Below are 17,132 nucleotides of genomic sequence, written 5' to 3' on the forward strand. Positions count from 1 at the left end.
TTTATCAGGTTTATTGCAGTGCCCTGGAGATTTTCTCACTGAATCTATGCTTGAAGTTTGCTAATGTGATTTTTTTTATTATTTCAGATTATCTATGCCCTGCTAAATTAATAAATGGAAACAGTGTGATTATCCTTTTTTCACTAGGCCCTAGAGAATTCAGTTAATGTACAACCAGTAATCATAGATGCTGGATGATGGCCTTATATGTTCAATTCCCGCCTCCCCCCGCTTTTTTTTTTGAGGAAGATTGGCTGTGAGCTAACATCTCTACCCATCTTCCTCTACTTTATATGTGAGACGCCTGCCACAGGATGCCTTGACAAGTGGTCTGTAGAACTGCACCCTGGGTCCGAACTGGTGAACCCCTGGCCACCAAAGCAGAATGTGTGAACTTAAGCACTGCACCACCAGACTGGCCCCTCAATTTTTAAAAATATATTATAAATTAAAACCGGTCATCAGATGTTTGTCCCTTTTTTGGCTTTCAATCTTGGTTTTGGTCTTTTGGGTTTTTTAGTGAGGAAGATTGACCCTGAGCTAACATCTATTGCCAATCTTCCTCTTTTTGCTTGAGGAATATGGTCCCTGACTAACATCCATGCCGGTCTTCCTCTATTTTGTATGTGGGACACTGCCACAGCATGGCTTTGATATGTGGTGTGTAGGTCTGTGCCTAGGATCCGAACCTGCAAACCCCAGGCCGCTGAAGCGGAGCATGCAAACTTAACCACGGTGCAACTGGGCTGGCCCCTCAATTTTGTATTTTATTGTAGTTAGTAGTATAGTACATTTTTCAGAAGATTTAGGCACATGTTTCTTAGCTTGTTGAATCAATACTATAAAGTTAAGATTTTCACAGCTTTTTTTTTTTTTTTTCCTCTCTCTCTTTTTTTTTTTGAGGAAGATTAGCCCTGAGCTAACATCTGCCAGTCCTCTTATTTTTGCTGAGGAAGACTGTCCCTAAGCTGACATCCATGCCCATCTTCCTCTACTTTATATGTGGGATGCCTGCCACAGCATGGCTTGATAAGCGGTGCCATGTCTGTACCTGGGATCTGAACTGCTGAAACGGAACTGTGAACTTATGCTGCACCACTAGGCTGGCCCCTATTGTTTTTTAAATACATCATTAACACTGTCTTTTATATGTAAATGTATATGCATTGTAAATGTGTATGCATTGCTGCTAATATAAGTTCTTGTGTATGGTAATGTCAGATTGTGGAATTCTGTAACAAATCACACAAGTCTTTTTAAACCTGTACTTTATTAATCTGTGTCACAGTTTGAGGATTGTTATTCATAAGAAGTGATTGTCACTTTGTTGTTTTTCATTGCCTATTACCAGGAATATCCATGTAAGCTGATAGTTTATAAGTGAATATTTTTTTACATTCTTTATGTACCAACATTCAAAGCTTAAAAACATTCTCTCTTTTGTAGTGTCCACATAGACCATGGCCAGATAGACAATGGGGATTGTGCATCTTTGATGATGTCATTGAACACTGTAGTCCAGCCTCATTTAAATATGCAGAATATTTCTTAAGGCCAATGCTCCAATATGTATGTGACAACAGCCCAGAAGTCAGGCAGGCAGCTGCGTATGGCCTCGGAGTCATGGCACAGTATGGTGGAGATAACTATCGTCCTTTTTGTACAGGTACTTTTGTTTATTTGGTTCCATGCATTTCATTCCAGACATCCCTTTTATCCCTACCTCATTCTCTTTTCCACACCCCCAAACATTATAAACTTACTTCTGTCTTAGTCTCCTTCCCTTTTGCAAATACCTCATCTATAGCATTTATGAATTTACCCTCTTTTTTTTTTTTTAAAGATTGGAACCTGAGCTAACAACTGTTGCCAATCTTTTTTTTTCTTCTTCTTCTTCTTCTTCCCAAACCCCGCCCAGTCCATAGTTGTATATTCTAGCTGTAGGTCCTTCTGGTTGTGCTCTATAGGACACTGCCTCGACATGGCCTAATGAGCTGTACCATCTCCGTGCCCAGGATCCGAACCAGTGAAATCCTGGGCAGCCAAAGTAGATCGCTCGAACTTAACCACTCGGCCATGAGGCTGGCCCCAGCTCTCTTTATTCTCATAGAAATGGGAATGGAAATGGTATCTGAGTGGAGTCAGAGCCTCCCCACCCAGGTTTTCCAGAGTTCAGTTCATTTTGGATTTGCAGGGTATACCACAGCCCTAGTATGGGACTTTTAAAACAAGAATATAGCTAGGTGGCTTTTAAAAGCTTCAGTACCCTGAGGTGATAGGAGTGTGACTCTGGAGGCTCCTAACATCTCAGGGTCTCTAGCTGAGTACAGTGCTGTGGTCCTGACCATGCTGGGGCAGTCTCCCTTTCCTGACTATGTCTCTGATTCTGTAGCCAAGAAGACGAAACATTCCTTAAACTTCAGCGTTTCTTCATTATCATCAATAACTGGACCAAAGATGAAAGGAGGAAATATTTATGTTCATTTGTATGAAAATGAGATTTTAACTCACCTTTTTTTAATTGCTTATTTTAGAAGCACTTCCACTGCTGGTAAGAGTTATTCAATCTGCTGATTCTAAGACCAAAGAAAATGTCAATGCTACAGAGAACTGCATCTCAGCAGTAGGGAAAATTATGAAGTTCAAGCCCGACTGTGTGAACGTTGAAGAAGTCCTCCCACACTGGTTGTCTTGGCTTCCACTACATGAAGACAAAGAAGAAGCTGTTCAGACTTTCAGTTATCTGTGCGACCTGATTGAAAGGTAAGAAAGGACAGATAGACCTTATTTCATTCCCCTTCGCATAAAACAGTGCTTCCTGTGCACAGCCTTCAGACGTTTGGGTTTGTGATAATGCTGTCTTTGTAAATCATACTAGGAAACCATATCACAGTTAAGGTTGCCTTATGATCCGATCTAATTTTGAGTTTTTCTTTATGGAGTTAAATTCAACAGATGAGGCATCATGGAACTTGGTGTTTTCAGAAGGTTCCCTTCTTATGTTGTTGCCCACCCCATTTATTTATTTGTTTGGCTTTAGTTTTGTTTTATTGTTTCAGCTTTACTGAGGTATAATGGACATATCATCTATTAGTAGAATCAAATTGAAGTACACTGTTAGTACCATATTTTGAGCCTCCTAAATTCTTGTGTGTGTGTTGTGTGTCTTTTTCTTTTGGACTCAAGAATCAGTGGTATAAGGAAAATGTACCAGACGGGTAATCAAGATCTGGCCCTAGGCTCTGGTATTATTAGTGCTGTTTTGTGCCCTTGAGTATATCTAAGAATTGCAACAACCTGGAAGGTATAGAAGCTATCAAATCAAAGGCATGTTCTTTGGTGTCTGTTGTTCGAAGTCTAAGTTCCCGTAAATTTTAGTCAGATCTGAGCTCTGTCATTATTAGTTACTGCTTTATGAATAAATCCAAATCTGTGAATAAATCCAAGGGCTACAGCCACGCATCTTCCTGGAGGTTGTAGAAATAGGCCAGTGGGCATATTCTCTCACAGCTATTTAAGGTCAAGTTCACACGAATATTGTGTGTGAGTTCCCACTGAGAACATCATTAAGGAATGTAACAGCCATCCTGGAGACTACACTCTCCTAATCTGCTTCTGCCTCTGAAGTGACCAGTTCTCCGTCGGGCTGTTTGATCATCTCCCTTGGAAATGACTACTCTGAAATTCTCTTAATAACAAGGACTTGAATTCTAATTAAATTCACTGTTACGTTTCTTTCCATTAAACTTGCCTGGAATTTATTTCCCATCTTATTCTCGAAATGCCCGTGTATCCTTTAGAACTTCATATTTATTTTAGAAACCATTTTATAGTATCTAAATAAAATTTGTGTTAAGAAACTGTTATTCTTAGTTATATCTTACTTTTTTTTTTAATGTCACAAATTATTTATAAAGCACTTAGAGCGTTCTTTTGTTTGGCCCTTAAAACAACCCTGAGAGATGAGCCAAGTATTTTTCCCAACTTACATGGGAAGAAACTGAAGAGCTAATAAGTAAAATCATCAGGGTTTCTTCCTACTAAATTTTAAAAGGCAGTTGATTTTAGTGAACACATAATCATTTTATAAAGACATTATAACAGAATTCCGTGTTGGGGTAAGGGTTGAGGGAAAATGTGAGTGCTTGAGTGATTTCTCCCTGTAATTTTCATTTATATGGTTTTTTCTCTTTCTTTTGTCAGTAATCACCCAATCGTTCTTGGCCCAAACAATACCAATCTGCCCAAAATATTCAGTATAATTGCAGAAGGAGAAATGCATGAGGCAATTAAACATGAAGATCCTTGTGCCAAACGTCTGGCTAATGTAGTTCGCCAAGTGCAGGTAAGATTTGGTTAAACTGAGAAAGGGGAAATAAAATGTTTTTGGGGTTTTTTTGTTTGTTTTTTTCCATATTCTTCTATATTAGAGGAGGGAAATAGAAATCCAATGAGCTAAGGAAATTTCTTTTTTATGTTCGCTTGTCTCCAAGCCTCAGATGAATTATACTTAATATATAATCTAGCTGTATGTTCTCATTTATGAAAACTAAAATATTTGTCTCAAATTTGAGACATTTTGAACCCATTCGGTGCTTAGCACATACTCATTCTGTAGAAGTTTTGCTGCATATCTCGGAAGAAAAAAAGATGAGATTTTTATAGTAAATAAGCTGTCAGCTACTAAAGTTTTTTAAATGATTTTTACTCCTTAAATTCCTCGGTGTTAGTTACTTGAATGTGTCATCCACCTAGTGTAGCTTTATGAGTACAAAAATAATAAAGAAAACTTACCGTAGATGAAATGAACGTTAAAGAAATGAGCAGATTTCTTGCTTTTCCAATGATGCTCATCAAATCGATCTACCTGGAAAGCAAATATTTTGGCATTATTACAGTCTACCTAATGACAATTTTTAAAATACTTCCAAATGACCACTTCTCCAAATCTAAATCTGTGAAACTGTTTTTTCCCTAGACTTCTGGAGGATTGTGGACTGAATGCATAGCACAGCTCAGTCCCGAGCAGCAGGCAGCCATACAGGAGCTCCTGAACTCTGCTTGAAGGGCCTTGATATCACCACCAGAAAACTAACTCCAAATAAACGTTTACCCTTTTGTTTAGGTTTCTTTGTTTTGTTTTTGAGCAAAAGAGAATGGTAGAGTTGTGTGTAGGCCCTTCTTCTGCAAAGCCACAACAGCGGGAAGAGAAGCACTGGGTTTGAGAATGGTGTTTAAATGGATTTCTATCATTGCCACTGAAGAAGTTCCCCGTAAGCCCTACAGTAGCACTGAAGAGTATTTTTCTATTGGTATAACCCACCCATTGAAGGTGAAAGGGAAATAAAATTAATTTTTCTCATTAGACATAAGGAAATTTAAGACAAAACAGCTTTAAGATCAGTTAGCATAGATGTGCGTTAAAACAAATTGCTATACACCTAGTGTTAATTCTGTTTATTGGAGTGTGAGTCTTTTCGTAGGGTAGAAAGAAGCCTACCAGCAAACTGGTAGATCCAAAAATTGAAAAAAAGCTGAAGACAAAACAACAAGCATGAAGATGTCATATTTGATGTCACTTTCAGTTTTTTCCCAAAAGGCTTACGCAGTGACTCAGTTTGGAAAGCTTTTCAGCTTCCAGCCCTTGAATGTGAAGTGTCGTTGGCATGTCTGGCAGTAGTCTCTCGTTCACTCCTCAATAAACAACATTGAAATACAAAAGAAGTTTGTGTAAAAATTCAGTACTGTCTGGCTTTGATTCATTTAATGTTTTTAATATAAGAATAAGCTAATATTTTTTTAAAGTAATAACTCTGGCTCTGAATGTTTTTTTCCCGATGTTTTCCTTATGCAATTCAAACTTAAAAGCATCTAGTTTTTACCGTCTTCCACTTTAGTTTAAGCTAAGTAATGATACATCTACTCCGTTCACAATTGGTGTCCTTTTAGGTTTTGCAAATTTCAACCAGTAGTTTCTTAAACTAGGATTGTTCTGGTTAGATGAAAAAGATTTGGTTTAGTATTTTCATTGCAAATTGTAATTGCTGTAGAGCCACACACAACTTTCAAACTTTCAATTTTATGATAAGTATTATAGCTAAAATTATTTACTGATAAATTCAGTAAAATGTGTGAATGTGTTTTTTCTTTATGTATTAACCTCATAGCAGTAAATGACTTGCTGTTATTTCTTTAAATTTTTTTAAGGGATCTTAATAGATTTCTGTTGAAGCAGTGTTAACAGTTTTGTAGTTTGTACTAAATTTAACCGTGGTATAAAAAATGAATTTTATGCATAGATCAGAATTTAAAATTAAAGGCTTTTTCTTTAAATGATTTGCATTACTTTATTAAAACTAAATCTGAAATGGAATAGAAAGCAGAATGGATTATATTAAGATGGTTCACTTGGTAGCAAATACCTTTCAAATATGTTTTCAGTTTTCAGCACGACACCATTAGCCTGGAATGACTTCGCCAACACAATCATTGCTTTCATTGGGTACCTACTTGTCTCTTTTGTAATGTGTATCGGGTAATATTTGGAGCTGCTTTATACCCTGTATCCTGTTGGAGTAAAAATGTGTCAAGAAAACCCCTTTTGCTTTCTTACATAGAATAGAGTTTGAAAAGTCAATTCATGTACTAATGCCAATCAACTAGAGCAATTTAGGTTTTGGTTTTAATTTAAATTATTACTACACTTAAAGAAAGCCAGCCCTGGGTGTCTAGTGGTTAAGATTCCCCACTCTCACCCTGTGGCCCGTGTTAGTTTCCTGGACAGGGAACCACACCACCCACCTGTCAGTTGTCATACTGTGGCAGCTGCCTATTGCTGTGATGCTGAAGGCTATGCCACCGGTATTTCAAATACCAGCAGGCTCGCTGATGGTGGAGAGGTTTCAGCAGAGTCTCCAGGCTAAGACAGACTAGGAAGAAGGACTTGGCCGCCCACTTCTGAAAAAATTGGCCGTGAAAACTATATGAATAGCAGTGGATCATTGTCTGATATAGTGCTGAAAGGTGAAAGGATGGTGCAAAAAAGACCGGGCAGGGTTCTGCTCTGCTATACACAGGGTCACTAGGAGAATGGAGTCGATGGCACTAACAAACACGTTAAAAATGTGGCATGCCTGCCTAAGTTGAGGTAGAAGTGTGGTCAGAATATGGCTGCCTGTTGTTTTGGAGAACCTAGTGTTTGCAAAGCACTTATGGGCAAGAACTTCCTACCTTCCAGTTTAAGCACTCATGGGAAAGGCAGAAGATGTCCATTAAAAAGGGTCTAAGATCCCTGAAAGAAATAGTCAAATGGGCACAAACCAATCGAGGACTGACTACGTCCTTAATAGAAGTAGAAAAACAAATGAGTAATTAGAGTTGACTCAAGCTAATCAAGGAAGTTTGGTATTAAAGGCTGTTAATGTGACAAGACCTTGAAATCTAGGGCTCATAACTGATTGTATTATGTTGTTCCATGAACTAACAATTCTTTGGAATTATCTGGGGGAACATTTTTAATATTTCACTTTTTCTACGCAAGATGAAAATTCACATTTTTTTCCTTTTGTACCAAGTTTAGTGGCCTAGTGGCCTTGCATGCCAGCCAATAATGATGTATTTATGAATTCGAGCTATTTCTGGAAGAAGACGACGTGTGTGGGTATTTTGTATCGAAGGATTAAATTACATGCACAAGTGTTAGAAATTTTTAGCATAACTCATTTGGAGTATTTTCTTAATGCTGTAAATTAAAAGTGAGATTGTCTTAAAGCTAACTTGACACTTCTGTAATGGGAGGCAACTTTGTCATAACTCTGGTAGTTTGACTAACAGAACTATCGGTGAATTCATGAGCAAATAAACATTCTTGATGCACCTGGTCTCAATAAATAAGGGGGGCATGCATATTTACAGTGCTGTAAGCATTATGTTTTTATGATCTAATCTTGAATGATTGGCTATTTGGAGTTATAAGCAATTTGAAAGGTTAAGGAGCCAGCTGAATGTTTTACTTAGCACTGCTTCATTCTGCCTACGAATATTGTATCAATTTTCTAGCTATCATCTTGTTCCATAGAAGTCACTGTGCTCCTCTTAGCCCTCTTTGCCTCAAAGGAGTAATAGCCAAAACCTGCCATCTTTCATTTTCTCAACCCTAGAAGTGTGAGTACCGCTGTCTTAGAAGAAAGTGAATTACCTGCAAGGAGTAGACTTGGTATTTTTTCATCTCTAACACTTGAACTTCTGAACCAGGGACGGGGGAGTGGGGCGGGTGGAGTGGTGCTAACTCTAAAACCATCCTGGAGTGAGAATGAGTGACCTTTTTTTTCATTTTCACAGAGCTGTGATCCCAACAGTCATTTGCTAGACAATATTTGAGCTGATTATTTCTACATACTATTTATATTGTTAGGTATTTGAATGAATGAATACCACCACTTTGAAGATAAATTATAGCTGAATTATTCATTTCTAAAAGAAAAGTGGTGCAATATGGCTTTTATGTCAAACACCACAAAAATTGTTTTTTAAAATCCCAGTTAAGTCAACAGTATAATTCTGAAATGTGTTCCTTGCTGATTCTGGATCTTTCATTCTGTTTTTCCTCTGATTGGTCTATACATTTCTGTCCTCTTGACTAGCATTCAGATTGTAATGGAAATCAAAACTAGTACCATTTGCTGTGGCTTAGGCATTACTTCCCTCCTTCCCTGGGAGTTTTGTAGCAGATGGGTGGATAATGTGAACGTCACATTGCAGCCTGACAACCTCCTGTGGTCTTAAGCTACACCTTGTAAGATCATGGTGTTGAATGGTTAAGACCAGGGCTCAGCAAACTTTTTCCCTAAAGGACTAAATGGTAAATATTTTCAGCTTTGCAGGCCCTGGAGTCTCTGTCACAACTACTTAGCTGCCGTTCTAGTGCAGAAACAGCCATAGAAAATACTAAACAAGTGGTTGTGGCTGTGTCCCATTAAACCACAAAAATAGGCTGGCCGTAGTTGACCTGATTAAAACCATCGACTGCTTGGGTTTAACTATCTCACTCTACATGTACTGAGACCTTGGGTAAGTTCACCTCTGTGCCTTAGTTGCCTTCTCTGTAAAATGGGAATAATAATGGTACACGCCTCATTGCCCCTGCTGCCAGTCTGGGCGCTTGGAGAGCTCCTTAACCTCTCTGTGCCTCAGTACTCAGTTGTAAAACAGTTCTTCAACACTATCCACTGCACAGGGTGGCTGTGAGGCTTGAGGTTCGTGTGTGTGTGTGTGTGTGTGTGTATATATAACACACACGTATATGAAGCACCTAGAACGATGCCCAGCAGTGCAGGTTTGCTGTTATGAGTGCACATCTTTGGGGAGAGAATTTGGATAGCATCCGTTTTTACAACTAGTTAACTGCGTCATGTAATATTTACTCCATGGAAAATGGAAGCAGTCCTTACTAACCAACAAGAATCCCGTGGAGGATTGTATTCAGCTGTGTAACAACTGTGGTGACTTGAGTACAAGTGCTGAGCAAAACACATGGTCTCCTTCAGGAAGGGGACATACGTAATCACATAGCAAGGGAAAGTCAAGGGTGCACAGAGCGTCTCAGGAAGAAGTCAGGGAAAGAAAGAACATTCAGTAAATAGTGTAAATAGGATGTGCATCCAGGGCCCTCAATCTAAGCGTTCTAGCCAACTGCACCAGAGACTAAAAGGATGCCCACTGCTGGGCACTGACAAACCTACCCTGAGCTGAGGCTTTCTATCCAGCCTTGCCAGCACAGTTGGGATTGTCCTGGGCTGTGTCACAGAGATGGCCCAGAGTGGGACATGTGGGACCAGTGTGTGGTATGTGCTGCTGAGGAGAGTGAAGGAGCCAGACAGGCAGACAGCCAGGAAGGTTGCTTCTCCATCCCCTCTCCCCACACCGGACCCGCTCCTGCCTGGGGGGAGTATTGCTAAGTCACAGTTAAGTTGACAGTGAAGAAAGAATGTACCAAATTACTTGGAGACCATCTAGAAATTTGGCCCCAGCCCCCAAAAGCAGTTACACTGTTGTGTCACCATATCTAGAAACCTAGTGGGGTAGGTGGCCTTTTTTTGGTTTCTGTTTCTGTCCCAGCTGTGTGTGGCTGCCGCTTACCATTGATTGCACATCCCTGGGTTTTCTCAGACCCTCTTCTCTTGGCATCTATGTAGTTTTAAACATTTAGCCATCAAAAATGGGGCTCCCTGTGACCGGGAAATAGTGAAAGAACATTTAGAGGGTTATGACTCTATTGCATTTTATGATTTAAAAAAACATTTAAAGTTTATTATTAAAAGGTGAGAAAAGATAGTTCTATTTTAAGAAAAGTACAACCCATCAATATTTTTAGTGTTTCTTAAATTGAGTCCCATGGGAAAAGGTCACCACTAATATAAATGATCAGTAATCCATAAGACAAAAGCCCACATTGTAGCTCGTGTTTCAAGAAGAGAGTAAACATAAAATAGCAACACATATGTGGACACATGATAATGGATTAAAGTAATAACTGTAATCACTTCTTTAAACAGCAATGACCGGTCTGGATAGAAACGGCGAAGGATTCTGAGGCAGAATGAAGGTGCCATTTGAGGATACTAATGCACCTTTCTGATTTGCAATTGGCCGCCACTCCCACCCAGAGATAGAAACCCCAAGGTCTCTCTGTCACCAGACGTGGTGAGTGAGGGGCCCGAGCTGGCCTTCAGGGACCCCACTCACCCTGAAGCTACTTGCTTCCTTGAGCAGCCACCCACCTCCACTGCAGTGGCCAGCTCCCAGCAGCCACAAGGTATGCAGAGCTGGAGGGACGGCCAGCGGGCCTGATTCCATCCTAGCATCCAGTCTAGCCACCACCCCTTACAGCCCTGTCCTCGCGAAGTCCCAACAGCCCCAGCTCCCTTCACTGGACCCACAGGCCTCCTGCTGTTTTGAAAACTGCTGCCTCCACCTGCAGGTAAGGGACTTCCCCTTTATTGTCCTAGGAGAGCACTCACTTCTTGCCTGGACCTGTTTAAATTGCAAATGTCCCATCTTGACCTTTCTCTGAGCTATCTACAATAGATGACATAATTTCCAAGTTTCTTGTGGTTCCTCCAAAGGCTTCCTCCGATTTGTGTGTGGTGGAGAGTGCTGGTGAGAATTTAATGGAATAATGTCACCAAAGTGCTCAGGGGCACAGAGTGGTGGCTCCTATTGTGAGAGCTACACCCAGGCCCTGGGGACCAGCCCCCAGTCCTTCAAACATTCCAAAAGCCAACCAAGACTGGGAACCTACTGGTAATCCGAGCTTCCTGCTTCTGAACTCATCTGAGCATTTTGCTGGAAATTTCGAAAGAACCTTGACACACTTTCTCAAATCAGATGGCAGGGGCAGGTGGACAAGTAAGACTCTCTTCCTTTAGTTCTCTTATGTCACAAAATATGTGGGTATTTTGAGAAGAGGCCCAAATTCTGGAGAGTCTTAATTTTTTTTTAATTTAACTTACTTTTTTGACCTGGTTCAGAATTCAAGATCTATAAAACATTGTTCAATGAACAGTCTTTTCCTGCTCTTGTCCCTCAGCCACCCCCACCCAGCTCCCCTTGTGAAAGAAAAATTCACAGACTTGGTCCCAACAAAAGCCTTTTACTAGAGGTAATCCATAACCTCCTTCTGGAAGGAAATTAGCATTCTTGATGAAATGCGTGCGTGTCTCCCTGATGGGTGTGAGTCGAGTTAAAAACTATTCTGAGAAACTACCCACCTACCTAGTTAACCAGCCTGAATTCTTTAACCAGACATTTGTTACTCTTTTTTTTTGGTCAACAATAATTATCTAACTTAACTTTTTTTTTGCCTCTAAATGCCTCTGCTATGAAAGAAATCTTTGAAGTTGGCCTGCTTTGAGGTCTATGTCCTTGCAGTAAATTTATAAAATTCCAGCATAACTAAATTGTCTGAAATGGATTTTTCCGAACAATTCCCCAGCAGGAAAAACTATCTATTATATATCCTTCCAGGGTAATAAATATTCAAATGGCTTTTTGGAATAAAAGTTACATCATTTTGCCTGGGAATTAGTTCTCAATATCCAACTCTGTTAACGATTAAACATCTTTTGCCCTTTAAATGACAATATATGAATTGATATGCTCAGTGCTGCTTACCATCAAAATGTTAAAACTAGATCATCCTGTTGATTTAGAACCTCATTTCATCTTAGACTAAGTGGCATCAGGCTAAATATCCTTTTATTACTAAATCAGCAAAAAAAGTTGCACTTGTTACAGAGCATTTTTCAAGTATGCGTTTTCATAAAATGAATATCTTTACTGGCATTTTATTTTATTTTTAAAAATTTAATAACATTGTTCTGGTTTTGACATGTTTATTTTTGTGGTTACCTCCTGTTTAAAACAAATGATACCAGTTTTTCATTTGTGGTAATGATTTAAAATTTTCTTTTAAAGCACTTTAAAAAAAAAGTGAGTTGACTTTTTAAAACATAGTATAAGCAGAGGCACAATTGCTTTGAGGGTGTGGCAGGAATCATGCAGATGGTACTCATGACCGAAGTCTAGGAAATGCTTTTTCTTGGCCAAGGTTTGCAATGTGATCACAGAAGTTCAAGAAGTTTCGTTCTACTGAGTTACAAGAAATGCAACGCAACGTTTATTCTGTCAGGTTGGACGAAGAAGACTCAGTCAGCAAGAAAATGACTCGGCCAGCAAGACTCTTAGAGGCATGAACCAGTTCTGCCCAGATTTGGAGTTTTTTTACTTTTTATTGTAAAATAATTTCCAATTACAGGAAAGTATAAAAATAATACAAAGAACTCCCATATATTCTTTATCTAGATTTATCACCTTGAACAAATCGCAGCCTTTACTGTACTTCCTGAATCCCTTGAACGTGCAAAGATTCTCTCCCTGACCCAGCTCCAGCCAGGCTCCTCCGAGCTCGTGTTCGCCCGAGCCTCAACTTTCAGACTTCCATGCTCCTCTCCATTATCCACCTGTAGCAAGAGTCTTGCTGGGTCAGTTTAGCCACCCTCGACGTCTCATCAGATTCTCACCCCTCACCATCTGCCAGGGGAGGTCAGCACCCTGGCCAGCCTTCAGCAAGCGTCCTATTAGGTCAGTTCAGCCAGAACTCCACTCACTCCTGATGTTTCCTCCTAGTAACTTCCCAGCCCCTGAGCCCCACCCTGCTCATTGCCTATAAATTTCCATGGTATAATCACTGTCAGGAAATGTAACATCACTACGCTATTACCTGATGTAATGTCCCTATTAAAACACCAGTTGTGCCGGTTCTTCACTTATGGTTGCTCAGCTCCGGGCTTACCTTTCTCTGCTCTGCTCTGTGACGGGTTGGGACTTTGCTAAGTGCGCTTTCAGCACTCCCTTGCCATTTGGCTTCTGTTTGGATCCTAGCGATGGGAGGCACTGACGGCAGACGTGAAGGGGAGAGGAGAAGGGACATCCTTCTGTTTCCAGCTCCTGGTAGCACCCCTGTAGTAGCAGAAGAAGTTACAACTTCAAGCTCCAGCTTCTTCAGCCTTAGCCATACCACGTATCCCCAACCCCCTGGGAGTCAAGCACCAGCCATATGGGGGCCCCTCCTCTGAGCTCTGCTTGGGGCAGTCCCAGCTCCCCCTTTCTGTTCCCGCAGTCCTAGGGTGGTAGTTACTTCCCAGAGGCATAATATCTCAGTTACCTCAGCCCTGGGCGTCATAGCTGCTCCATGAATTTACCAATATTTAAATATCCCGTTTTTTACTCTTTCAGCCTTCCAGCATCTATAGAGCCAATTTTTTTGCTCTGATTCTCATTTTTCTATTGAATTTTTAAAATTATTAAAAAATACTCAAAACATAAAAACTGCCATCTTAACCGTTTTTAAGTGTACTGTTCAGTAGTGTTAAGTTCATTTGCATTGTTGTGCAACTAATCTCCAGAACTTTTCATCTTGCAAAACTGAAACGCCACCCATTCAACGCTGACTCCTCATTCCCCTCTCACCCACCCTTCCACCCCACCAGCCGCCACAGTTCTTGTTCTGTCTCCATGAATTTGACTACTCTAGGTACCTCGTGGAAGTGAAATCATACAGTATTTGTCCTTTTATGTCTGGCTTATTTCCCTTATCATAATGTCCTCAAGGTTCATCCATGTTGCACCATGTGTCAGAATTTCCTTCCTTTCCAAGGCTGGATAATATCCCGTTGTATGCATATACTGCATTTTCCTTATCCATCCATCCATCTATGGACACTTGCGTTGTTTCCACCTTTTGACTACTGTGAATAGTCCTGCTGTGAACACAGGTGTGTATTTGTTTGTCGAAAACCATTTCTGCATCCTCCGTCAGTTTCGATGTGCCTTTGCTTCCGAGGGCCTGAGCCTGGAACTCTTCCTCAGGGCCCTGCTCTTGGGCTGCTGAAGCCGCTTTGCCCAAAAGAGCAGAGCCCCGAGTGCTTGGGAGGGTGTGCGCTACCCCTTCCTGGTGGCTCGAAGCCTTCCTGAGGGTGCAGAGGGATGGACGCCCAGCTACCTCGGGCAGGACAACCCAGACGTGTGAGTTACACTCCGGGGCCTCCTACAGGATCAGACTGTGCCATCCTCTGAGGGAATCGCACCCTTACTGGGCTTTTTTCTCCTCCCTGTCTTGATCCCCGACTCCCTTCCAGTGTTTCCTGCACATGAATCCTCCCCTCATGAGGGCCCCACCTAAGCCTTGGGGGCACTTGGGTTAGACCCGCCTTCCACACTAGAAGGTTTTTAACTCTATCTTCAGGGCCCACACGGAGCAGGTTCTTGATGAATTGCTTGTGTGGAAGGATGAAGGAAAACAGAAGAGTAAATGAATGAATGAACGCACGCACATTTTTTCATACAGACAGTAGCACACTGTGTTGGGAAAAGGGTAAACTTTGAAGTCGAACCGACCTGGATTTGAATTGCACATATATTCTTCATTAATTGTGTGGATTTGGAAAATGTCCTTGGCATCATACCCTTTCTAGCTCAGTTTGCTCATTGGGCAATAAGAAAATATCTACTTTGCTAGGTTGCTGTGAAAATTAAGTGAGGTCAGGAATGCAGAAGTTGGAAACCATAGCCATGCAGCGAGGTGGCTCTCTCCCCACCCCTCCCTAGGCCGCTCTTCAGGCTGCCCGGAGCCGGCCTGTTACAAGACTATTGGCAAATAGTTTACAAGACCTGAAAATTGACATTTCACGGTGTTGATTCTTTTGTAAAGTAAAAAATAAATAAAAGTAAATTCTTTTATCTCAGAACAAAAATTTAGTTGATACGTTGATGGAGGACACAGTAAAATAATAACCAAAATGGAATTTATTGTGACAAATTTATACCATAGTTACCTTAAAACCTAAGAACAGTAGATATCCAAAGAAAGGTTTTGCTCTTTTACCTTCAAATGTATGCAGAATATATTTTTTAATTATACATTTCAAAGATTCGTCATCCCTGAATTATGTTAATTGGAAGTAAATAGCCACCCCGTGAAGTCCATATGTGGAAGATAATATTACTGTTTTTTAACAATTGAAACTATTAATAGTTTGCATTATGAGCAGCAAATGTATGGTTTTTATATTCTATTTTGGGTGGTATTTTTGGTTATTTAAAAATTTGTTTCTCTCTCTGGAGAAAAATGTGAGAACCTTGAGGGGGCAGCAGAGGAGCGTCACGGCTTTCAAAGTTAGGGAACGATGACTGAGTTTCACCATTTGGGGGAAAAAATATTAACCTATGTTGAAGTTGTTTCTGAAGAATATACCAATTAGGGGCCGGCCCCGTGGCCGAGTGGTTGAGTTCGAGCGCTCCGCTTCGGAGGCCCAGGGTTTCGCCAGTTCGGATCCTGGGCGCAGACGTGGCACCGCTCATCAGTCCACGCTGACGTGGCGTCCCACATGCCCCAACCAGAAGGACCTACAACTAGAATAACCAACTATGGACTGGGGGAATTTGGGGAGAAGAAGAAGAAAAAAAAAGATTGGCAACAGATGTTAGCTCAGGTGCCCATCTTTAGGAGACAAAAAGATACGTATATACCAATTATGTTAGAAATGCCTCAACAACGGGGACTTCTCTTCAGTCGTCAGGTGTACAATGTGACTCCATTTCCTGTTGCTGGTCAGGATTTCGTTCTTCCATGGTCAACTTTCAGAGTATAAATAGGCAAGAAATGCAGGTTATCATGAATAATTAGAGCCCTTGGGGCAAAAAACGGTAGGGGCTGGCCCCATGGCCGAGTGGTTAAGTTCGCGCACTCCGCTGCAGGTGGCCCAGTGTTTCGTTGGTTCAAATCCTGGGCGCGGACATGGCACTGCTCATCAAACCATGCTGAGGCAGCGTCCCACATGCCACAACTAGAAGGACTCACAATGAAGAATATACAACTATGTACTGGGGGGCTTTGGGGAGAAAAAGGAAAAAAATAAAATCTTTAAAAAAAAAAAAAAAAGGTAGCCAGTGCTTCTGTGGTGGTGCTCTCCTGGGGAGTTATTGGTGTGCTTGTATTGTCTTTTCTGATCCTCCTGCGTTGTTGGGACAAATAACCCAATCAACGACCTACACTTGGTAAGTCTGGAGGCCTGAGCTATTATTTATGTAATATTGTTTTGAAAATTTTCCAAACTGAAGATTTTTTAACTCTTTCTATACATTTATTCCTGTTAAATGCCAACTAATTATTTGAACCTCAATAAATATATGGCAAAGAATTCGCTGTTATTTGATATCTAGCATTGTTTTTTAAAGCAATGTTTAGATCCCAGGTTCTGCATATTCCCATCAGAATTATGGCCTGGTATGACATGGCTAAGCAAAGGAGAAGGGAGAATTTGGAGAAACCACGAGAGTTTTATGATGAAACTGATAACATAATAGGATTAAGGGAATCATTGAGGATAAGTATTAGAAAATACAAAAAATAACATCTGTTAGCCTAAAATACAAGTTAAGCTAGTTCTATGTACTTAACACATTTCTGAAAAGGAATAAGCGCACCATGTGGTGAACACTTTTTACATTGTGGTAAATTTGGCATATGCCTATGAAGAAAACAATAGCCTTTATATATGATAAAAACTCAGAAT

At 40.5% G+C, this 17,132-nt stretch overlaps 1 protein-coding gene across 4 annotated transcripts in view; it reads left to right on the plus strand.

Annotated features, from left to right (window-relative positions):
- IPO5 (importin 5) overlaps positions 1-5,721 on the plus strand; it is a 55,638-nt gene extending 49,917 nt beyond the window's left edge. For all 4 annotated transcript variants that reach the window (XM_070239939.1, XM_023621747.2, XM_070239940.1 and 1 more), the window contains 4 exons: positions 1,447-1,666; positions 2,535-2,763; positions 4,204-4,345; positions 4,979-5,721. In XM_070239939.1, the coding sequence (XP_070096040.1) occupies positions 1,447-1,666; positions 2,535-2,763; positions 4,204-4,345; positions 4,979-5,065 (678 nt within the window). In that variant the 3' untranslated portion in view covers positions 5,066-5,721. The remainder of the gene's footprint in view (positions 1-1,446; positions 1,667-2,534; positions 2,764-4,203; positions 4,346-4,978) is intronic.
- Positions 5,722-17,132: the final 11,411 nt, after the last annotated feature.

The sequence above is a fragment of the Equus caballus genome, chromosome 17, assembly GCF_041296265.1.
Source record: "Equus caballus isolate H_3958 breed thoroughbred chromosome 17, TB-T2T, whole genome shotgun sequence".
NCBI classification, from domain to species: domain Eukaryota; kingdom Metazoa; phylum Chordata; class Mammalia; order Perissodactyla; family Equidae; genus Equus; species Equus caballus.